The 25,666-nt window shown below is 40.6% G+C and overlaps 1 protein-coding gene across 6 annotated transcripts in view; it reads right to left on the bottom strand.

The window, feature by feature from the left end:
- The window catches only part of LOC117508221 (MAP7 domain-containing protein 2-like), an 83,537-nt gene that overhangs the window by 17,483 nt on the left and 40,388 nt on the right, over nt 1-25,666 (bottom strand). For all 6 annotated transcript variants that reach the window (XM_034167897.1, XM_034167889.1, XM_034167904.1 and 3 more), the window contains 6 exons: nt 25,036-25,109; nt 24,671-24,879; nt 10,234-10,372; nt 9,920-10,100; nt 7,822-7,926; nt 7,584-7,647 (listed from right to left, as the gene is read on the bottom strand). In XM_034167897.1, the coding sequence (XP_034023788.1) occupies nt 7,584-7,647; nt 7,822-7,926; nt 9,920-10,100; nt 10,234-10,372; nt 24,671-24,879; nt 25,036-25,109 (772 nt within the window). The remainder of the gene's footprint in view (nt 1-7,583; nt 7,648-7,821; nt 7,927-9,919; nt 10,101-10,233; nt 10,373-24,670; nt 24,880-25,035; nt 25,110-25,666) is intronic.

Below are 25,666 nucleotides of genomic sequence, written 5' to 3'. Positions count from 1 at the left end.
CAAGCAGAATGCACATGTCATGAAGCCACATTTGTAAGGCTTATCTGGATAGTGTGCTGTATAAACAGCAGAAAAACTGCACCCTGCTTTAGACTAGGTTTTTGATAGTTTATGGCACAGTCTTTCTGCTGCTACACCAGCGCAATGTACGTTTGAGCGCATGGGCACACAGATGAATGCAAGCACTTGTGCTATTCAAACATTATGGTTGGAAACTATCAATGACACTTACGCTGCGCTGTGTGCTGCTTTGTGTAAAATACAGCCCTCAAACTATATTTTAAGTTTTCATTAGTTAAAAGTGTTGATTGCTGCTAATCAGTATGCTATTAGTAACAAATTCAAATCATTGGGAAGCTGTGCAAACAGCAAGTGGAGCCTTTTTATTGACATTTTAATAATCTGATTTTTAAAATATGCAATACTGCAGAGAGTTGTATATTTCGTTTTCACTCAAGATCCCAGTGTTTGGGGGAAAGTAATGTATAAAACGAGCTGTAGATTTCAACAAAATGCTGCATCTTGTGTCTGTGTTACTCCTAATAAACATCAGAGGAAGCTGTTGTTCTGAAAAATGCTGCTGAGTCACACTGCAGCTGAGATCATCATGAAACAACACCAGCAGGTTGATTTCTACAGTTTTGATTAGATTTATTAACACAACTGGTTTTAAGTACAGAGTTTAAAATGTATTCAGAAATACATGTAAATTAATAACTTTTTTAAACAAAATGTCCAAAGTTAATGAATTTCAACAAAACAAAATTCTTTCACACAATGAACTAAAATAAATAAATAAACGACATCAAATTTATGCATGACACAGTTACTGATCCATTTTGATGAATTTACACTAGGACATTCTTTTCACAGCCAGTTGCCTTGTTGGAAAAGCCCATAACATTATAGGCAGTGGTGGGCACAGATAACCAAAAAATTAACTTCGATAACAGATAATAAGATAACTGAAAAGTTATCTTTGATAAAGCTAAACCGATAAACCACCCAAAAATGTATCAAAAGTTACAGATAACCGATAAATTCCGGTGTTGTCTATGGGACATTTGCAGTTACTAAAGAGCTGAAATTGATTTTTAACACGATCGCTTTTGAAAACATCAAAAGTGGTAAAAGACCTAAAGAATAAGCAAGAATGTTTGACCATGCTGCCCCCTGCAGGAAGCAGCACAGACAAATCCGGAGAACACCCATGAAATCAACTTTTTACTAATCATAATTTTTCTTTCAACATTATGCCCCTGCTGGAAGCTCTTGTTTATAAGAGCACTCCCACAACAAAGGGACACAGAGAGCAACCATAAGGCCCTATCAATTTCAACACTCCGGTCAGGCAGAGGTCTTGAAAAATAAAGTCATACTAACTTATGGTTTTTTGAAAATACTGATAGAATAACTCCATTAATGTCAATTCTGTCATTTGTACAAAGTTAAAATATAACATATATCTTTTAATGTTGAATAAGGCACTAATTCTGAGGTTTTGTAACAAACACAGACCGCAAAGCATTCTGGGTAAAAGTGCTAAACAGTGATTGGTTCAGTAATCCATTATGTAAACCAACACGTTAATGTGACGTGTGTCATGTGTTGGTTTAAAGATAAATGTGCTTTTGTAAAATATTCCATTTTTATTTGTAAAAACAGGCATTTTTACGGAGCCCTGGAAGTGTCATCGCAATTGCATGTTTTAAAACTTTTATGATGTTGTAAAACGTGCACTCAATATTAGTAAGTAAGTAAGTAAATTTATTTATATAGTGCCTTTCACAGACATAAGGCCATGTACACACGTTGTCAGGTATTTGTAAAACCGAATATCTTACCCTTTCAGTTTGGGGAAAAAACTTCATCCACACTACGTCATTTAAAAAAAAAATCCATCCACATCGAACCGTATAAATGTGTTGTAATTAGTCTGCCAAACCTTTGGGTGGCGGTACTGATTAAAATTCTATCCAATCAGGAGCCTTATTCTCTTATCATTCCCACAAAAACTAAAAACATGGCGCCAACCTCGTTCGTGTGGACCGATAAGGAGTCGGAATTACTTCTAACCGTAGTTTTAGAATACAAAGTTAACAAATATATGCACACAAAAAGCGCTTGGACAATGGACAATACCAACACTTTGAGAGCAGCCATGTACCCAGACGTTTAATACTGCCATGAACACTCCTGGCCAGTAGCGGCCTTGAAAAAATGTCAAACAAAATTCCAGATAATCCGTGTCTGCTACATTTAAGATGCATGGAATTTAACAAACGCAAATACACTAACGTCTATAAACCCAGAGAATATATTCACGAGAGTTTTAGGCACTAGAGGTTAATGCTGTTATCTGTGGACCCTGAACAGAGTGTCTGAAATGCATTTGTCCTGTCGTGAACGTCTGCGATGACCTTATGCTACCCATAATGCACTGCTGCCTGGCACAGCATGTGCTCACAAAACCTTAAAAATTAGCACATTACTTTAAAATGAAAACATATATCTGATATTTTCACTTTATAAACTTCAGACATGACAATAATTTTAAATAACTTGTCTAAAATGAGTGGTTAAAATTTGAACCATAAGTTAAACATGTATGCCTCTGGATGACTTGGTGACATTGCGATTATATTAGTCTCATGTTAAAGTAAATGACTTTTTTTTTATCACCAGTTCTCCTTTGCTTACAGAGGATAGACTGGTTTCTGTTTGCAGAGGGTAGAACAACATGCCTATTAAGAAACTTTTAACAGGTATGTCTGAACAGCTTTAACAGTTTTAAAAATGTTTTTCACTGTTCAGCTTAGTTTAGTACGTTATTAGTCTAAAAGTTATGACGGTAATTCATCGGAAGATAATTACTCTGATGATGGTTTTTAAATTTTATCTAAAAAGATAATCCGATAATGAAAACATTATCTTCGATAATTATCTGTTATCGGATTATCGGAAGTGTGCCCACCACTGATTATAGGCTTATACATAATTCCTTCAGAGTTGTCATGGGTGGTCTTAGTGGCTTCCCTCACTCGCCTCTTTCGTGCACAGTCATTCAGTTTTGAAGAAGCATCAAATTTAGATGGAATAGTGCCATAGGAGGTCATGGTGTAGCAGTTAAGTGTTGGGCTTGAGACCAGAGGATCGTCAGATCAAACCCCAGCCTGACTGGAAAATGAAGGACCCTTGGGCAAGGTCTTTAATCCCCAGTTGCTCCCGGTGTGTAGTGAGCACCTTGGATGGTAGCACCCTGACATCGGTGTGTCTGGGTGAATGTGAGGCATAATTGTTAAGTGCTATATAAATGCAGTCCATTTACCGTAGCATTTGTACATGTTAACAATTGATGTAAATGAACAAGGGCTGCAGCTGTCAAATATTTTTGGAATCAAGTACTCTATTGATTAATCAAGTAATCGGATAAAAAGTACTTTTGCATTTTTAAACAATATCAATAGTGGCAGGACTTGCCTTAAGCAATGGCACAATGTTGCTGTGCCAACAGGCAGATTTTTACATGAGGCCAAAATATAGCCATCGGGTACGGCAAAGCCTTTGCATCCGTCCATCCATCCATCTGTCTGTCTGTCTGTGTGTCTGTCTGTGCTCAGCGTAAGTCCAGTCCTATTACTGCCAAAGCCTTCAAATTCACAGGGAACATTCTTGGGATGCAGACCTTGGACACGTTCAAAGATGGCTAACACACACTCTGTTTCCTATTTTTATGCTCATACGGCCGAGGGTATTTTAGCAATACATTATATTTAAGCTTAGGGTGTTCCCCCTCTCTGTTTTCCTGGGTAATTTTTTTTTTTATCACATCGTTATGAGTTTCTGAGCTTTCCCAGGCTGTAAGCACAGGCACTCTGTGAAATCTTTAGCCTATTGAGGCTTTTCAGGTTTCAAATCCCGCAAAACTTCGGAGAGGTCGCCCCGCTGCGAGATCTCAGTAACACTGAGAACTGCATCAAGACACTCTGATCAGGCTGCACTTTAACCGCTGCATACGGACAACACCATTAACATCGCAACATAAAACTATTTTTAGATTGTGCCTAAAACTCTCGTGAATATATTCTCTGGGTTTATAGATGTTGTTATTGCGTTTGTTTATGTAAACATGCGAGAATCACAGGCTGTCTCTCCGTTATTTTCAATAGGAGCTGCTGTGAGCTACGCTTGCTTCCTGATCATGTCATTCTGGGAGAAAATTAAGTTTGCTCTTTAACGTCTTGATTATTGTTCTTTACAACACTGTTTGTCCTCTTTGTTCCAGACTAATATATATAATATATCTGAAATTCGGTTTGAGTTTATTAAATTCCATGCAGATTAAATGTAACAGACACGGATTATTTGTTATCATTGTTTTACCACGTTTTCAGGGTATTATGCAGCAGTCTCTTATTAACGTGATGAAAAACATAAAAAATTACATTTTTGTAGTATAATATTCATTTACAATTGTCATCGTGTGGATTCTCTATGTTGTTTTGACTGCAGCAACTCTCTGGCACACAAGGGATTATGGGATACGTGAAAACCCCGAATGGACAGTGAACGTGACCACAGCTTGTGAAAAACATCTGTAGAGTCCAGCTTTTGCACAAAAGCCACTTTGATAAATAAACTGTGCACTTATCAATCTGAATAAAAGCATTTTTTGAATAGTTAAACATGATTCATAAAGGAAGCTTCTTAAATTACAATTAAACAGTGAAACTTTAGCTTCATCTGCAGAGGTGGAGAGCAGACAGTGGACCAAACCATGTTTTTAAAAATATACGAACACATGGCTTCACTTTAAATGCACAGTGAGTCTGTTTCAGATGATCAGCATGGATCCTGTTTCTCTTTAAAGGCTTTATTGTACTCAGTGTGCTTCTTTCTAAAGTTGTAGCGTCGGCTGCTACATTGATTAGCTCTTATAGAGGGCATGCGCTGACGTCACCAAACCACGCCGTGAGATGTATACCTACACATTGGATGAAATCAATTGTTTACAGCTGCTGAACATTCCAATATTTGACAACCTAAGAGCAAAATCCTTTTTTGTGGCAAAGTCAGTAAAAAATAGGTATATGACTAACATTGTGTGGCCTGGCCTTCAGGACCAGTATTTTTTGCAGATGCTTTTTGGAGCTGCTGACATGTGAATATGTTCCTAATATTCAGTACCTGGACATCTACAGCTGTTTCATCAGGGATAAAATACTTTGTTGTGGGGTCCGTGAACAAGATCATCATAAGACATGTCTCAAATCATCATAGCAAAGGTGAGTTGCTTTGTGCACCATCTTGTTTTTTAAATGGAAGCAAAGAAGATCAGGCACATCCACAGTGCGCAGGCTAGTTTATGTTGTTCCTCCTGCTTAGTGAGACATGCAGGTAAAATACATGTTAAATACTTTTCATACCAAAAGTATGAAAAGTATAATGGAGCTTTCTCTTATCGTGCCCCAGCTCTGTGGAATGATCTCCCAGCACACATGCGGCAGTCGGATACTGTGGAGACTTTTAAATCACGTTTAAAGACTCATTTGTTTTCCTTGTTTTATCGTTAGTGTTATGATGTGTTTTTATTCTTGTATTCTTTTATGGTTTTGTCTTTTTATTGTTTTTAAATTTTTAATTCAGTTTTTTTCTGTTTTTATTATGTTGTGTGAAGCACCTTGAGGCGATCTCATCGTGAATTGGGGCTATATAAATTAATACATTTGAAATTTGATTTGAAATCACAAATTCACAAAATGCTGGTTGGTTTTAACGCTCATTAATTAAACTGCCTCATGGAGCCCAGAGGCTGAAAACACTATAAAACTGATAAAGTTTTGTCTGTTTGAGTCTAAAACTGTTTGCTGTTCTTACAATGTGGACTGTCCTGTCGTCCATCTTGTGAGAACTGACAACACTGTTTATGGACGAGCGAACACAGCTGATGTCCCTTTGTTTACCACCCAGCATGCTAGTATACTGCTGGGTTCTGGTGTCGTAGATCTAACGGTCCCCCCTAAATATTGGTACGCCCAGCCTCTACTGCGCATTCATCATTTCCGAGCTCAGCAGCTCGTTTGACACGGACTCTCTTCACCCAAAGCGGTCAGATGGATTAATGGGATTATTAACCATCAGATGACAAGGTAAAACCTTTTAAATCATTGTAAAGTCAGTTTTAAGCAGAAACGAGGTGATACTCCGTGATGCTTTGAAATGGGGGAGGTGCAATGAACGCGATAGCTAGCAGCTCATGTAGCTGTGGCGCTCTGATCACTTCCTCCGTCTTTTGTGATGAAATTATGCTGAATTTATGTGGAAGTGATTGTTGCACAAAAGCTTCATATATCTGTCACTGAGATAGATGATGACTGGAGTGCAGTTTTAAGCAGAAACGAGGTGATAATCGGTGAACTGTGGCTAATGACGCATGCGCAGTGAAGGCAGGGTGGACCGACACTGGACTGCGGCTGCCCACTGCTCCTAGTGGTTGGATTGTGTCCAACTGTCATTAGGATGGGTTAAATGCAGAGGACAAATTTTGTTGTATATACGTATGTATGTACAATGACAATAAACGCTCTTTACATTACATTACCACATACAGATCTAGCGTATATGCTACAGCATTAAACGAAGCCTGGAGGCAATTTGCCTCGATCATTTTTACCTCCACCAAGGAGGTAAAAATGTTCCTGTTTTCGGTCGTGTCCGTTTGTTTGTTGGTTGGTTTGTTAGCAGGATTACTCAAAAAATCCTCAACGGATTTCAATGAAATTTTTACCAGGGGTGTATCTTGGCCTAACTTAAATTTTGGTAATGATCCAGAACACGATCTGGATCCAGTAATTTTTTTAAGGATTCTTTATCATTGCAGGATAGGGCCAATTTAAACATTTTTGCATCTAACTTCATGAAGACGGGCCACAAAGGCTGAACAAAAATTAAGTTATGACACAACAATAATTTAGCATTTCTTTCTCCTCATTGAATATACTTATTAGAAAATAAAACTACTTGTGTAGTTCATGCAGTTTCTCTTTATAAATACATTTGCTGAAGATCTAAGGGTTTAACCACTGAATCTGAAACATGATGGTAGATGCGTGAAATGATGTGTAATAAGTCTCTTTGCCAAAAGGTATTCCATGTGACATCAATGACCCTATGGCCTTGGTGGAGGTTTGCGCTCTCCGAGTGCTTCTAGTTTGTAATCGAATTATTCGAGTTACTCGATTAATTGTTTCAGCCCTAAAATGAAGTGGAAATATTCATGTATCACCCTCTGACTTGTCTAAAGAAAAGCACTGTTAAAATGATGATTTAATGTACACTCAACAAAAATATAAACGCAACACTTTTGCGTTTACAATATGTTTTCTGTTGCACATCTAATACATTTATGATTTTCCATATAAAGGTAGGGTTGGGGAGTCTTATTATTTTTATTTTTTGTAAGTTTTAAGGTATGACTGTGCAGAAAATTTGGAAACATCAAAGTCCTGAGGGAAAGAACTTCACATTTTTAGATGTATCCAGGAGGCCATTTCTTGTGAACAAGATCATGAATTAACATTCACCTGTGACAGCAGATGGAGGTTCCACTTCACTCTTCCGTGTTCTCTTCATAATCTCCTCAATTCTCTTTTAACACAAAAACCAGCACAGACATTACTGCTCAGGTTTGTGAAATCACCACTGATTTTATATTGTTGTACAGGTGACTGTCATATTACCATTCCTTTCATGAATTTAACGAGAGTTTATGTGTGCAGTTGAAATATACCTGATATACTGTATAACACAGGTCTGTGGTACCTTCTTCCTCTGCAGTCTCTCCTGCTCCTCCTGCATGTGCTGCAGCTCTCTCTCCTGTCTCTTCCTCTCAGCCTCTCTTTGGGCTCGCAGGGCAGCCTCTTCCCTCTAAAACAAAAATAATACATTTATGTATCCATTCTCTAAAGCTGGCAATGTGAATAATAGCCTTGCAAATATTTTTTATGCCAAGATGATTAATAGTTTTTGAGTAATTTAAGGTGGACTCATAGATCTGATTACAGTATACTGTTCCCCGCTAAGAGCAAATGCAGCATCATTTATGATGCATCCTGTGCAATGATCAGGTTTAAGAATAGTCTGGGATGGAAGCAGAAATAAGCAGGTCATTGATACTGCAGTTGCATCTCACTGGAAATATCACACAGTAATATTGTAGCGTATATAAAGAACTTTACTTTCAGCATTGTTGCTGATAAATTCCTAGACCTTCATGTGTTGCCTGGTACATGTCAACATAACTGCTCACTGTAACTAGAAAAGAGGTGTTCATGAATTGCAGAATGATAATTGAGAAAAGTCTCACTTGAGATGGAGACTTTTGTGACTCATCAAGATGTGTTCTTTGAAACACGATTCACCAGTGTTCACCCAAATTCCATAAACATGGACACTAAGAACAAGTCCATAAGGATTTATTGACCCTCCATGTCAGACAACTGGTTGAAGTACAGAGTCAAAGGATTTCTGGAGTCTGTTCTGATTCAGAAGCCAAATTTGAATCAGTTGGGCCTCCATAAAATTAGTAGACAAGTCAAAAAAATTGGTTCCCATTTGAATCAATAACACAGCGGCATTTGAATTAGCAATGTCACAAGTGGACATGGAGCAGCATCTTTTCAGAATGACTTTTAAAGACATTTAAGAAAACTAGGCCATAGTACCCTTGGGCATTACAACAGTAACAGCTATGGCAAACTGACATTTCCCCCAATGACCTTGACCTTCACCCAAATGATTAAGGTCATCCAGAGGTCACTGTGTGCTATGTTTTGGCCAAAATCAGTTTGAAAAATTCAATTCCTTAACCTTGATTGTTGTCAAAATGAATTTTTTACAGCACTTTCTTGGCCAACATTCACTGACTGATTGACATAACTTTGACCCCAATGACTGACCTTTGGCAAATTTAACCTTGTTTTGGCAAGTCCAGAAGCCAGCTCCATATGTGTGCCAGGTTCGATGTAAATCAGGGTGAAAAATGTCAATTTTGTCCTTTGATTCCAATAACCTTGAGCTTTGCCACAACAAACCCGTTAAGGGCAGTTCTGGGGTCAATGTACAAGTTCACAGCAGGTCTATTGGAAACTGGCTCAAACACCTTGGAGGAGTGGAACAAACTCATAAACAAACAAATGTTTATGAAATTACAGTATGATATGAACTTTTCCCACAAACAGACATCTTACAAAAACAAGTGACTCCAGTTCAAATACCAAGATATTTTTTGTAAGCCACATTATTGACAATATTAAAATATATTACTTGCACTTGGTTTCAGTGCAGAAGGTTCCGGGTTCAAATCCCACCCCTGCCACATTTCTCTATGTAATGTGGCGTTGCTTCAGGGAGGGCATCCGGCGTAAAAGCCAATTCAACATGCAGATCCACCTTGGATTTGCTGTGGCGACCCCGAGTGATAACAAGGGAGCAGCCGAAGGGACTTACTATTATTTATAATAAAATAATATTTTGTCTTTTTCCCCTATAATTTGTTTGTTCACTGAAGTGAAAAATGTCTGACACACTCCAGGTTGGTGTTAAGACAAATGCAGTGGTTAACTGTACCTATGTACTGTTTGTCACTGTGATACAGGGATCTTCATGTTGTTCTGGAGTTTGTTCAGCACTTTGTTGATTTTTTTCATTATTATTATTTAAAGTGCTTTATAAATAAATATATTATTATTGTTATAATATAGTTACTTGTCTGCCTGGGTGGTTGTCATCCAGAATCCAAGGTGGTTCGGTGATGTCCTGGATGTGGTGAGGTGCGGCACCAGCGCATGCTCCCAGACATGACTTGAATGCAGCTGCGTACGGATAGCCACTTCCTTATATAACATTTATGAAGCCTGACCTCTCTGTCCAGCTCGTCCTGCATGTCCTTCCACCGCTGCTCCTTCTGCCTTCTCTCCTCTTCCTCCCTGCACCTCCTCTCTTCCTCCCGCCTCGCCCGCTCCTCCTCAGCCTGCTGTGCAGCTCTTTCCTGACGTTTATGTGCCTCCTCTTGTCTCCTCTGCTCCTCTTCGGCTCTCAGCCTGTAAAAATAGGCAGGCTAATCAGTAGCTATGCCAAAATTTATATATCAAGGTCAAATTCGTCTGTCCAATATATTATCAACACTACTGGAATGATGAGTTCAGGTACAAATGTGCATTTTCACTCATGCACCTCTCCTCTTCCTGTCGCTGTCTCTCCTCTTGCTCCTTTTGTATTCGGGCCAGGCGCCTTCTCTCAGCCAGCAACCTGGTCGCCTCCTCAGCATCCGTCGTCCCACCGACACTCCTTCCTGTAGGTGTGCCGGGTGACTCTGTCAAAGTCAAAGTCAAATTCGGCTTTATTGTCAATTCTTCACATGTACAAGACATACAAGGAATCGAAATTGCATTTCTCACCTTCCCTCAGTGATGACAGGACAAGACATTTCGACAATAAGGACATTAAAGTGCACAAGTTTTTACAGTGTAGTGTCTGAGGTAGTAGTAAAAGTGGAAAGTGCAGTAGTGCAAACCATTCAGTATTTGTAACAGCAGCAGTTTTTTGTTAAGACAGTGTGCAAATGGTGTGGTAGTGATAAAGGGAAACTGCAGGACATTGGTCATGGGCAACAGATTATACGTATACAGTAGTGTTCAGAATAATACTAGTGCTATGTGACTAAAAAGATTAATCCAGGTTTTGAGTATATTTCTTATTGTTACATGGGAAACAAGGTACCAGTAGATTCAGTAGATTCTCACAAATCCAAAAAGACCAAGCATTCATGATATGCACACTCTTAAGGCTATGAAATTGGGCTATTAGTAAAAAAAAAAGTAGAAAAGGGGGTGTTCACAATAATAGTAGTGTGGCAGTCAGTCAGTGAGTTTGTCAATTTTGTGGAACAAACAGGTGTGAAGCAGGTGTCCCCTATTTAAGGATGAAGCACCTGTTGAACATGCTTTTCTCTTTGAAAGCCTGACGAAAATGGGACGTTGAAGACATTGTTCAGAAGAACAGCGTAGTTTGATTAAAAAGTTGATTGGAGAGGGGAAAACTTATACGCAGGTGCAACAAATTATAGGCTGTTCATCTACAATGATCTCCAATGCTTTAAAATGGACAAAAAAAAAACAGAAACGCATGGAAGAAAATGAAAAACAACCATCAAAATGGATAGAAGAATAACCAGAATGGCAAAGGCTCACCCATTGATCAGCTCTAGGATGATCAAAGACAGTCTGGAGTTACCTGTAAGTGCTGTGACAGTTAGAAGACGGCTGTGTGAAGCTAATTTATTTGCAAGAATCCCCCGCAAAGTCCCTCTGTTAAATAAAAGACATGTGCAGAAGAGGTTACAATTTGCCAAAGAACACATCAACTGGTCTAAAGAGAAATGGAGGAATATTTTGTGGACTGATGAGAGTAAAATTGTTCTTTTTGGGTCCAAGGGCCGCAGACAGTTTGTGAGACGACCCCTAAACTCTGAATTCAAGCCACAGTTCACAGTGAAGACAGTGAAGCATGGCTGTGCAAGCATCATGATATGGGCATGTTTCTCCTACTATGGTGTTGGGCCTATATATCGCATAACGCTTTCGTTTTTATTTTATTTTTTAGCACTGTTGTCGTGCGTTACCTGTGCTGCTCCACAGCGTGTCTGGTGGATTTTTATTTTATTTTAGCACCGTTGTCGTGCGTTACCTGTGCTGTTCCATGGCCTGTCTGGTGGATTTTTATTTTATTTTTTAGCACTATTGCCGTGCGTTACCTGTGCTGCTCCACAGCCTGTCTGGTGGATTTTTATTTTATTTTATTTTTTAGTACTCTTGCCCTGCGTTACCTGTGTTGCTTCATGGCCTGTCTGGTGGATTTTTATTTTATTTTCTAGCACTGCTGCCGTGCATTGCCTGTGCTGCTCCACGGCCTGTCTGGTGGATTTTTATTTTATTTTGTTTTTTGGCGCTGTTGCCGTGCGTTATCTGTGCTGCTTCATGGTCTGTCTGGTGCCTTGACTGAAGCGCTCCTTCTGCTGAATCACCTCTAAATTATTTACACATTATTCACTTTGCGTGTTTTTAGGAATCCGCTAGGTTAGCGTAGCTACTAGCTCTTAGCCGATTTAGCATGGCGGCTTCTCCTGTCTCTCCCGTACTTTTCTGCTCTGGGTGTGAAATGTTTAGTTATTCCTCGGCCTCCTTTAGCAGTAACGGTACTTGTAATAAGTGTAGCTTATTCGTAGCTTTGGAGGCCAGGCTGGGCGAATTGGAGACTCGGCTCCGCACCGTGGAAAATTCTACAATTAGCCAGGCCCCTGTAGTCGGTGCGGACCACAGTTGCTTAGCCGCCGTTAGTTCCCCCCTGGCAGATCCCGAGCAGTTGGGAAAGCAGGCTGACTGGGTGACTGTGAGGAGGAAGCGTAGCCCTAAACAGAAGCCCCGTGTACACCGTCAACCCGTTCACATCTCTAACCGTTTTTCCCCACTCGACGATACACTCGCCGAGGATCAAACTCTGGTTATTGGTGACTCTGTTTTGAGAAATGTGAAGTTAGCGACACCAGCAACCATTGTCAATTGTCTTCCGGGGGCCAGAGCAGGCGACATTGAAGGAAATTTGAAATTGCTGGCTAAGGCTAAGCGTAAATTTTGTAATTCACGTCGGCAGTAATGACACTCGGTTACGCCAGTCGGAGGTCACTAAAATTAACATTAAATCGGTGTGTAACTTTGCAAAAAGAATGTCGGACTCTGTTGTTTTCTCTGGGCCCCTCCCCAATCGGACCGGGAGTGACATGTTTAGCTGCATGTTCTCCTTGAATTGCTGGCTGTCTGAGTGGTGTCCAAAAAATGAGGTGGGCTTCATAGATAATTGGCAAAGCTTCTGGGGAAAACCTGGTCTTGTTAGGAGAGACGGCATCCATCCCACTTTGGATGGAGCAGCTCTCATTTCTAGAAATCTGGCCAATTTTCTTGGATCCTCCAAACTGTGACTGTCCAGCGTTGGGACCAGGAGGCAGAGCTGTGGTCTTATACACCTCTCTGCAGCTTCTCTCCCCCTGCCATCCCCTCATTACCCCATCCCTGTAGGGACGGTGCCTGCTCCCAGACCACCAATAACCAGCAAAAATCTATTTAAGCATAAAAATTCAAAAAGAAAAAATAATATAGCACCTTCAACTGTACCACAACTGTAAGTCCCTGTTGGTAAATGATATAATAATTGATCAACATATTGATTTATTCTGCCTAACAGAAACCTGGTTACAGCAGGATGAATATGTTAGTTTAAATGAGTCAACACCCCCGAGTCACACTAACTGTCAGAATGCTCGTAGCACGGGCCGGGGCGGAGGATTAGCAGCAATCTTCCATTCCAGCTTATTAATTAATCAAAAACCCAGACAGAGCTTTAATTCATTTGAAGGCTTGTCTCTTAGTCTTGTCCATCCAAATTGGAAGTCCCAAAAACCAGTTTTATTTATTATTATCTATCGTCCACCTGGTCGTTACTGTGAGTTTCTCTGTGAATTTTCAGACCTTTTGTCTGACTTAGTGCTTAGCTCAGATAAGATAATTATAGTGGGCGATTTTAACATCCACACAGATGCTGAGAATGACAGCCTCAACACTGCATTTAATCTATTATTAGACTCTATTGGCTTTGCTCAAAAAGTAAATGAGTCCACCCACCACTTTAATCATATCTTAGATCTTGTTCTGACTTATGGTATGGAAATAGAAGACTTAACAGTATTCCCTGAAAACTCCCTTCTGTCTGATCACTTCTTAATAACATTTACATTTACCCTGATGGACTACCCTGCAGTGGGGAATAAGTTTCATTACACTAGAAGTCTCTCAGAAAGCGCTGTAACTAGGTTTAAGGATATGATTCCTTCTTTATGTTCTCTAAGGTCATATACCAACACAGAGCAGAGTAGCTACCTAAACTCTGTAAGGGAGTTAGAGTATCTCGTCAATAGTTTTACATCCTCATTGAAGACAACTTTGGATGCTGTAGCTCCTCTGAAAAAGAGAGCTTTAAATCAGAAGTGTCTGACTCCGTGGTATAACTCACAAACTCGTAGCTTAAAGCAGATAACCCGTAAGTTGGAGAGGAAATGGCGTCTCACTAATTTAGAAGATCTTCACTTAGCCTGGAAAAAGAGTTTGTTGCTCTATAAAAAAGCCCTCCGTAAAGCTAGGACATCTTTTTACTCATCACTAATTGAAGAAAATAAGAACAACCACAGGTTTCTTTTCAGCACTGTAGCCAGGCTGACAAAGAGTCAGAGCTCTATTGAGCTGAGTATTCCATTATCTTTAACTAGTAATGACTTCATGACTTTCTTTGCTAACAAAATTTTGACTATTAGAGAAAAAATTACTCATAACCATCCCAAAGATGTATCGTTATCTTTGGCTGCGCTCAGTGATGCCGGTATTTGGTTAGACTCTTTCTCTCCGATTGTTCTGTCTGAGTTATTTTCATTAGTTACTTCATCCAAACCATCAACATGTTTATTAGACCCCATTCCTGCCAGGCTGCTCAAGGAAGCCCTACCATTATTTAATGCTTCAATCTTAAATATGATCAATCTATCTTTGTTAGTTGGCTATGTACCACAGGCTTTTAAGGTGGCAGTAATTAAACCATTACTTAAAAAGCCATCACTTGACCCAGCTATCTTAGCTAATTATAGGCCAATCTCCAACCTTCCGTTTCTCTCAAAGATTCTTGAGAGGGTAGTTGTAAAACAGCTAACTGATCATCTGCAGAGGAATGGTCTATTTGAAGAGTTTCAGTCAGGTTTTAGAATTCATCATAGTACAGAAACAGCATTAGTGAAGGTTACAAATGATCTTCTTATGGCTTCGGACAGTGGACTCATCTCTGTGCTTGTTCTGTTGGACCTCAGTGCTGCTTTTGATACTGTTGACCATAAAAGTTTATTACAGAGATTAGAGCATGTCATAGGTATTAAAGGCACTGCGCTGCGGTGGTTTGAATCATATTTGTCTAATAGATTACAGTTTGTTCATGTAAATGGGGAATCTTCTTCACAGACTAAAGTTAATTATGGAGTTCCACAAGGTTCTGTGCTAGGACCAATTTTATTCACTTTATACATGCTTCCCTTAGGCAGTATTATTAGACGGTATTGCTTAAGTTTCATTGTTACGCAGATGATACCCAGCTTTATCTATCCATGAAGCCAGAGGACACACACCAATTAGCTAAACTGCAGGATTGTCTTACAGACATAAAGACATGGATGACCTCTAATTTCCTGCTTTTAAACTCAGATAAAACTGAAGTTATTGTACTTGGCCCCACAAATCTTAGAAATATGGTGTCTAACCAGATCCTTACTCTGGATGGCATTACCCTGACCTCTAGTAATACTGTGAGAAATCTTGGAGTCATTTTTGATCAGGATATGTCATTCAAGGCGCATATTAAACAAATATGTAGGACTGCCTTTTTGCATTTACGCAATATCTCTAAAATCAGAAAGGTCTTGTCTCAGAGTGATGCTGAAAAACTAATTCATGCATTTATTTCCTCTAGGCTGGACTATTGTAATTCATTATTATCAGGTTGTCCTAAAAGTTCCCTAAAAAGCCTTCAGTTAATTCAAAATGCTGCAGCTAGAGTACTGACGGGGACTAGCAGGAGAGAGCATATCTCACCCGTGTTGGCCTCTCTTCATTGGCTTCCTGTTAATTCTAGAATAGAATTTAAAATTCTTCTTCTTACTTATAAGGTTTTGAATAATCAGGTCCCATCTTATCTTAGGGACCTCGTAGTACCATATTACCCCATTAGAGCGCTTCGCTCTCAGACTGCAGGCTTACTCGTAGTTCCTAGGGTTTGCAAGAGTAGAATGGGAGGCAGAGCCTTCAGCTTTCAGGCTCCTCTCCTGTGGAACCAGCTCCCAATTCAGATCAGGGAGACAGATACCCTCTCTACTTTTAAGATTAGGCTTAAAACTTTCCTTTTTGCTAAGGCTTATAGTTAGGGCTGGATCAGGTGACCCTGGACCATCCCTTGGTTATGCTGCTTTAGACGTAGACTGTGGGGGGGTTCCCATGATGCACTGTTTCTTTCTCTTTTTGCTTTGTATGCATCACTCTGCATTTAATCATTAGTGATCGATCTCTGCCCCCCTCCACAGCATGTCTTTTTCCTGGTTCTCTCCCTCAGCCCCAACCAGTCTCAGCAGAAGACTGCCCCTCCCTGAGCCTGGTTCTGCTGGAGGTTTCTTCCTGTTAAAGGGGAGTTTTTCCTTCCCACTGTAGCCAAGTGCTTGCTCACAGGGGGTCGTTTTGACCGTTGGGGTTTTTCATAATTATTGTATGGCCTTGCCTTACAATATAGAGCGCCTTGGGGCAACTGTCTGTTGTGATCTGGCGCTATATAAAAAAAAAGTTGATTGATTGATTGATTGATACCAGGTATCATGGATCAGTTTGGATATGTCAAAATACAACCCCTGGCAATAATTATGGAATCACCGGCCTCGGAGGATGTTCATTCAGTTGTTTAATTTTGTAGAAAAAAAGCAGATCACAGACATGACACAAAACTAAAGTCATTTGAAATGGCAACTTTCTGGCTTTAAGAAACACTATAAGAAATCAGGAAAAATAATTGTGGCAGTCAGTAACTGTTACTTTTTTAGACCAAGCAGAGGGGAAAAAAATATGGACTCACTCAATTCTGAGGAATAAATTATGGAATCACCCTGCCTGAAGAGAACATGTAAATTTCCACAGTCATTGATGATATGGGGCTGCATGTCAGGTAAAGGCACTGGGGAGATGGCTGTCATTACATCATCAATAAATGCACACGTTTACGTTGATATTTTGGACACATTTCTTATCCCATCAGTTGAAAGGATGTTTGGGGATGATGAAATCATTTTTCAAGATGATAATGCATCTTGCCATAGAGCAAAAACTGTGAAAACATTCTTTGCAAAAAGATACATAGGGTCAATGTCATGGCCTGCAAATAGTCCGGATCTTAATCCAATTGAAAATCTTTGGTGGAAGTTGAAGAAAATGGTCCATGACAAGGCTCCAACCTGCAAAGCTGATCTGGCAACAACAATCAGAGAAAGTTGGTGCCAGATTGATGAAGAGTACTGTTTGTCACTTATTAAGTCCATGCCTCAGAGACTGCAAGCTGTGATAAAAGCCAGAGGTGGTGCAACAAAATACTAGTGATGTGTTGGAGCGTTCTTTTGTTTTTCATGATTCCATATTTTTTTCCTCAGAATTGAGTGATTCCATATTTTTTTCCCTCTGCTTGGTCTAAAAAAGTAACCGTTACTGACTGCCACAATTTTTTTCCCTGATTTCTTATAGTGTTTCTTAAAGCCGGAAAGTTGCCATTTGAAATGACTTTAGTTTTGTCATGTCTGTGATCTGCTTTTTTTCTACAAAATTAAACAACTGAATGAACATCATCCGAAACCGGTGATTCCATAATTTTTGCAAGGGGCTGTACTTGAAGAGGTCATGCTGCCTTATGCTGAAGAGGACATGCCCTTGAAATGGGTGTTTCAACAAGACAATGACCCCAAGCACACTAGTAAACGAGCAAAATCTTGGTTCCAATCCAACAAAATTAATGCCTCGCAGATGTGAAGAAATCATGAAAAACTGTGGTTATACAACTAAATATTAGTTTAATGAATCACAGGATTGCTAAAAACCAGTTTGAACATAATTGTTTTGAGTTTGTAGCGTCAACAGCAGATGCTACTATTATTGTGAACACCCCCTTTTCTACTTTTTTTTTTTTACTAATAGCCCAATTTCATAACCTTAAGAGTGTGCATATCATGAATACTTGGTCTTGTTGGATTTGTGAGAATCTACTGAATCTACTGGTACCTTGTTTCCCATGTAACAATAAGAAACATACTCAAAACCTGGATTAATCTTTTTAGTCACATAGCACCAGGCTCGGACTGGTAATGTGTGATTTTGGGTATTTGCCCGGTGGGCCGCTGCACGTTTAGACGTGCGTGGGCTGGCCCGCCCATATTTATAGAGATTATGGAAATACAGTGTTCTCGAACCACGCGCTGCTGTCAACACGAGGAAAGTCCATGATCGGTGAAGCTACAGCATTTAATCGGCGCAGCTGCAGAACCACTTCCTGAATTTGTGTCAAAATAAAAGTTCTGTAGTGTTTCATACACGGTGCAGTATTATTCTAGGTTTCAGTTTTGTTTCCATTTGATCACACAACGGTGACTTACATCGAGCACAATGATTGACATGAACAACAGCCAATGACAATTGGAGAAGCACACAGGGTGGCCAATCAGATTGCAGGAAGAGCAGGCGGCCGCTCCCGCCCCTGTGAATGGATTGAGTCCTCGGTGCCTGGACTTCTCTCTGCTCTTCTAAAGGTTGGAATCGTTTCTTTTATCTTAATTAACTGTGCTTTAATTTTGTTAATCTTTAAATGCAACAGCTACGGACTTCAGCTCCTTAATTTGCTGCTGTGTGAATCCTAGCAGTGGTTACACATCATCTCTCTCTCTCTCTCTCTCTCACACACACACTTTGGAGACACAAAAGCTTTTTTTTTCCGCCTGTGTGCTTTTGCTTCCGTTTTGTCAGACCCAGTGCCAGAAAAAAAAATATTAAGGGGGCGATGAGTTTATCACAGGGGGCTGTTGTGTGGGCCGCTTAAGAGGAGGTACTGCTGGCCCACTACCACCAGATGGCGCCCTGCTTGGAGTGCGGGCTTCAAGCACGAGAGGGCGTCGGAGCCGCTGGGAGTGACAGCTGTCACTTATCAGCGCCAGCTGTCACTCGTTCAACTCATCACCATATAAGCCGGACTGCAACTCCATCTCCTCGCCGAGAAATCAGCTACCGTTCCAAGTAATCTTTCTCTGCTGAGAACACTCTTTCTGAGTGTTTGAACATTGTTCTGTGTGCAGCCGTGTATCCTGTGGACTCAGTCTGTAACTGGATTGGCGGATAGTGTGACTTGCGACGTCTTCGCCTCACACTCCTTCCAGGGAGAGTGACTGACAGGAGCTGCACGGGTGATTCTGTGTCTGGAGGTGGAGGTTCTCCCTCCCGGAGGAACTAAGCTTTACACGATTGCTGGGTGTGTATTCACACACCCACCATTAACTGTTTCTGTTTTCTGCCAGCAGTACCGGGTCTGACTGCTGAAGACAGTGGCCACCTGGGGCGCAGGGCTTGGCGGCTCCGGTGTTCTTCAGATCCGTTGGTGGTGGAAGCTGTGTGGGATCCAGCTCTTCTCTCGCCAGACGTCTTCTATCTTCGAGCCTGCCCACACGTCACATTGTGTATAATTGACAATCCACATTATTGTTATTGTCTGTATGTCGTTGTGCGATTCACAACATTAAATTGTTACTTTTGGCTTATCCATTGTCCGTTCATTAACGCCCCCGTTGTGGGTCCGTGTCATGACACCTTCCCAACAGGGGGCGGTGCCCCCCCCCCCCCCCCAAAAAAAGTGCGCACCGGAGGAGACATGCGCTCCTGGAAAGGTCGTGTATTTACGCTACACCATTGTAAGAGACTGACGAAGAGTGATGACAGTATTTTTTAAAAATTATTATTTGAACGTATAGACGCTTGGTAAAGTGATCTTCTGCATACCACACAGAGCCGGTGTTCTGTCGAGATGAGGTGCACCAACTTTCGACACTCTGAGCTGTGACGTACCTTCGCATTGTCCAATAGGAACGATGCGTCGGGCCAAAACACGGAAGACTCGTGGCAGAAACCACTGATCTCTACAAAATGGATTGGACCAATCCGATTGGTGCAGAAACCACTGATCTGTACAAAACAATGTGTGACAGGACTGCTCATAGAGCAGTTTTCTGAAGAAAAATCATTGGAAATGTTTTTTTGTTGTTTGTTACCTCAAAACTTCTGATTACTGTTAAAAAAAAAAGTTTAGAACACTTGTAATTAAAATAGCTAAATAAATCAATAAATGGTTCTTTAGAAACCTTTCATCTGTAAATTAAAACCACCTGTTATTTCAGATTAGATAATTTCTTGTTTAACATAAGGAACCTCAGACATTTGTTTTTAGACAAATAACATGGAAACTTGTATATTTTTTGAAGTCTGGTAGATTATTTATATCTTATTTCAACCAGAAAAACAAACACTAAATAAATACAAATGTTTATTATAAATGCAAAAGGAAATAATTTAACAATGACTGCAGTCTGATTGTAAAGTAGGATTTCTGTGACATAAACCTCATGATGTTATATATATATATATATATAGTTATTTAAACTTGTAATTTCGTCAAAATATGTAATTGCCTTTAATGTTATCAGGACATAGTCATTTCTAAAATATGAATTTGAGCACAATGGGCCTCATGTATCAAAGTTGTGCACTTGTGGCGTAAATTTACGGTGTAAATTTGAAGTACACCAAAGTTGCTGTGACATGTATCAAGCAGTGCGCACCTGCCCATTTCCGGCATACGCCTGACATGACCTTGATAAATGCGGCGGGTGAAAACAATTGTAATTATAATAAACACGCCCATAAATATTCAGACTCCGCTTCAGACACACCCTCATTTTACGACATGGAAGCCAGGAAGACGGCAACGAAAAAGAACTCCAACAATCACGACGCGTGCCACTAGAGCGTCAAAAGTGGCCATCGTATCAATTGTTTTGTAGTATAATCAAAAAAGTGTTACAGTGGTCCCTCGTTTATCGCGGGAGTTACGTTCTAAAAAATAGCCCGTAATACGCGAAACTGCGACGTAGTCAGCGTTATTTTTTTACAATTATTATAGACGTTTCAAAGCTGTGAAACCACTTTATACACTTTATCAATCAGGCATGAACATTTTCTCACTTTTCTCTCGTGTGTAAACACTCTCAAAGTTCAAACCTTATTAGAAAAATAAGACCAACCTGTTTTCAGGCCCAAACATTTGTTTGAGAAATAAAAATAGAATGTTTTCCTATAAATAATTATGATGGCTTTTAGAACTAATGATTTTAATTTTAACGATCAACGTACGAGGTTGGACACATAAGAAATTATTAATAGTGACTGACCAGTATTTCACAGATCACGCCTCTGCGTCCTGACGCCGCGCCTTTTTCCACTCACACCTGCAGGTGTCTGTTTCCGAGGGACAAACAGTTATGAGTAGTTGTTGGCGCTTTTTTCCTTCTGGGCGAGAAGATTCTTATAAACAGACACGCAGACCACAATGCACTGTAAAAAAGCATGCAAAATTGGACTAAAGAAATCTGCGAAACGACGAGGCCGCGAAAGGTGAACCACGTTATAGCGAGGGACCACTGTATTCTCTTTTCACGTCAATAATTCTTGACATGTGGATATTTGCTCGCTCAATTAATAAGACACGTCTAATTTTTTGGATTTCTTTATTCTTAAAATGTATTTCTTTATTTATTTTATTGTGACAAACGAATGGAGAAAACAAAACCTGACTGCAGCACGGGCGAAGGGAATGACAACACTACAGTTGTAATTATCAATTTCATTGTCTAAAACGATCACACCACATAAAGTTAAGCTCAGCGCTGCTCTGGCTCCAGGCTCTGGCTAAAAGGACGAGCAGCGCTTTCTTTGCGGTCAGCGCTGTGGCCACGGATCGTGCTCGATAGACCAACAATCCCGCAAAAGCGGGATTTGTATTGATTATTATGTAGTATAATCAGGAAAGTGTTATTTATGTAACATATGCATTGATTTGTATAATGGCACTGTTTATCATGTTGATCATTTACATTTTTATGTGGATTCCAGCGCTGGTTCATTTCGGTGTATAATTTATGCCACCTCTCGACCTGGTGTATATTTTCAGCACAGCGTACGCCAACGACCACATTGATAAATGCCAAGTAGCGCAGCCATTTTGGCGTACACCCCATATACGGTCAAATATCGCCGTACGCACGTTGATACATGAGGCCCAATAAGTGGAGAGCTTCTACCTGTGCAAATGTCTTTTGACTTTGATTCGTCGACATTTTTTTGATCCGTTCATTTATTGTTAAAATATAAAATGAAACAGCTTTTTTAAAAAATAATAAAATAGTTGCTGTTCAAAGAGCCTTTTATTTAGAAGCAGGTGATGTTCTGCTGGATTCTCTGGACCAGATGAAGATCTCTTCTGCAGCTTTGAACTCTGGTGGTGTTGCTGAAAAGCAGATGTTTTCTTTCGACTGGACTTCGTGGTGTTCAGCTCATCAATGGAAGTTTGGTTGTCTGCACAGCAAATGTTCCTAATTGGGACAAATAAAAATATTTCTTTAAATATAAAGAAACACTAAACAGTTTATATATATAAAAAAAGGGGTGAAAACGGCAAAAAATGATGGAAAAAATGCCCCAAAAAATGAGTTATTTAAAGTTGAGCTTTTGTGGTGTCTGAAAAAAGCTGTAGCTTTATTTGGTAAAAATAAAAAAGACTGAACCATTTAGAAATTAAAGTGTTCACTCAGATCAACTGTGCTAAAAGACTACGCTAACGTTAGCCGATCATTAAACCTTCACAGTTCAGTAAACGTCACGTTTTATTTTTACATTATTCTCACCTCAGTAAAGCTGCAGAACTAAACTCCGTTGGTCAAACTGGGACTTCGCATATATCCAAAAAGTGGGAGATTTCGGACTGAGTGGGTTTGCTCCATCACCCCGTCGGCCTGGATCGCTCTGCCCAGTGATGATGCCTGAAGGATGGCTTCTCCGTGTGGGTCGGCCTGCTGTCGCGGTTCGATCGATATCCCACCAAGTCGACAGTCCTCCCTCAGTCGGCGTCACATCGAAAAGTAGCTGAAAAAAAGCTTCTCCCAGCATGGTGATGGGAGAATCATTCTACTGCTGTTTTTTAATGGTTTTTTTGTGGTTCAGGCGATGCAAATTCAAGACGGCGATCGCTGAACTTTTTTCATATTGTGGAAACAGCCAGAGTGTGACGTGACCGTAATCTCTGCCCCCCCCTTTTTTTTTTTCAAAACCCCTTGCCGCTTCCGAAGTGATGCGTCTGATGTCACGACACGCGTTGGAAACGCACCGCCCTCTGCCGCACTGACAAGCGCAACCCTCAGCCTATCAAATGGCTTGAACACAGACACACGCCATATCTGTTTGTTTTAAAATTAATTACTTTAGTTAATTGATTTGGTTTATTTCTTAAATACGTGATATTATTGAATAACTAATATTTTGCTATATTTTCCAGTATTTCTTTTTCTTTTTTCTTTTTTTGTTAACTCTAACATCTGAGGGGGCGAGGTTGATGACGTGAGGGGGCATCGCCCCCAAACGCCCCCTTATGGCGCCGGGTCCGCGTTTTGTACTATGATCAAGGTGAAATGACAGTGAAAGTGTGTGTTTAGGTGTGTGTTCATGGTGTTTAGGTGTTTAGTATTTGTTAATTGGGGGTTCGGTATGGACGGGTGGGTGTGCGTGTTTGGGGGTGGATTCGTCGGGCCAATAGTGGGCTGGTCCAGAGGAAAAATGCCAGGGCCGAAATTTGTTCCCAGTCTGACCCTGCATAGCACTACTGTTATTCTGAACACTACTGTATAGTTTTTTAGCTTCTTGAAAACCTGGATGGAGCTGGGGGAGAGAGTTCAATAATCTCACAGCCTGGTGGATAAAGCTCTTTGTGAGTCTGGTGGTGCGAGACTGGAGGCTTCTGTACCTCTTCCCGGAGGGCAGAGTGCTGAACAGGTTGAGTGCGGGGTGGCTTGCAGTCGTTTTGCGGGTGAGGTGGGTGGTGTATATGTCTTGCAGGGAGGGGAGTGGGGCACCAATGATCCTTCCAGCTGCATTCACTACGCGCTGCAGGGCTTTCCTGTTGTAGTCAGTGCAGCTTCCGCCCCACACAGTGATGTAGCTGGAAAGGATGCTCTCAATGGTGCCACGGTAGAAAGTGCTCATGATGGTTGGTGGAGCACTTGCCCGCTTGAGTTTGCGCAGGAAGTTAGATGCCGCTGAGCTTTCTTTGCCAGTGATGCAGTGTGAGTGTTCACAGGGAGTGGAAATGTGAACTTTAAGTTTCAAGTTGAATCTCTGGTAAGCTGTGTTCAAGATGTCTGGCATCCAAGCCACTGTGCAAGAGTGAGAATATGTCTATGATAAGAATGTAACATAACGTGCACATAAACCATTTGTGTTTCAATTCTGCATGTAGTGGCCATTGGGCAAGAGGAGGCGTACACCCTGGACAGGCCGCCAGTCTTTTGCAGGGTCAACACATATACAGCTACAGTCAATTTAGCATCACCAGTTCACCAAACCTGCATGTCTGGAAGTGGGAGGAAGCCGGAGCACCTGAAGGAAACCCATGAAAGCATGGGAACAACATGCCACGTAGAAAGGGCCAGTTTGGAAACAAACCTGGAACCTTCTTGCTAACCACAGTGCTTAGTTAACCACTAATCCACTGTGATGGCTAGGATTTTTTTTTAAACTTTCAATAATTAGCAGGCTTCATGTATACCTTTATTTGAATCATTTAGTGTGCATCTAAATTAAACAAACAAACAAACCAAAAACTTAAAAAAAAGGGCCCAAAACACTGTGTTTACCTGCTGCCAGTTCTCTGCTGGTGGATTTGGTAATCTTTTTCTCCATGTTTTCAGTTTTGGTGGATTTCCTGTCCAAGGTTCCATGACCTTTGACCTCAGTATGGCCTCTGTCATCATTAGTGGGGGTAATGGCCCTCTGACGGAGAGGCGAGGAGGGGTACTGGCCAGGTGAGCAGGGCGACTCAGCGCGATTCCTGGTTGACCTAACCCTGGAAATGAATAGAACCTTATCAGGTCACCTTCACCTGTTGTCTGTATGTTGCTTTTGTGTGTGTGTGTGTGTGTGTGTGTGTGTGTGTGTGTGTGTGTGTGTGTGTGTGTGTGTGTGTGTGTGTGTGTGTGTGTGTGTGTGTGTGTGTATATACCTTTTTGGTGTGGTGGGGCCTTTGCTGTTTGCTTTGAAAGAGGCACTGCGAACCGGTGTGTTTGGAAACTCTGCCTGCAAGTTGCCATATTTGAACACTGAGTCTATATTCTTAACATTACTTGATATTCATCAAAACATGTCAGCAAATTTTCAATTCATGAACAGGCTGAAATGCTGTGATATTCTGGTGTGGTTTGTGAATTTTTAAAGGTGTAAAGGGCGTGATGCAACAAGCATCATGCTGACTTTTATACCTTTGTCATCCCAACTGAATCACATTCATATGTCTGATGTTTCTAAAAGGAAAACTGGAAAATTCTGAATGGTCATATTCATACATAATTTGCCAGAAATCAGCAGCAGCCAAAAACAATAATAAAAGATTAGGATCCAAAAATAACCAGAATAGGGGAGCGCAGTCTCGTTTGAATCCCTGCGTGATATCGCGGGATTTGACCACTTCTGGAGACAGCCTCCCATTGCACAGTACAAACACAGAATCACTTCACAAGGATAAATGGTGTACTGTTTTGTTTTTGGCTGCAATCACCGAGGCAGTCGCGAAAAGTGTGGGTTTTTTTTTTGGGGTTCCCAGTGGAGAAGGGAAGACCAAGCAAATGAGAGAGGTC

The sequence above is a fragment of the Thalassophryne amazonica genome, chromosome 1, assembly GCF_902500255.1.
Source record: "Thalassophryne amazonica chromosome 1, fThaAma1.1, whole genome shotgun sequence".
NCBI classification, from domain to species: Eukaryota; Metazoa; Chordata; class Actinopteri; order Batrachoidiformes; family Batrachoididae; genus Thalassophryne; species Thalassophryne amazonica.
Note: the sequence above shows the minus strand (reverse complement) of the source record. Positions and strands in the feature narration are given on the sequence as shown.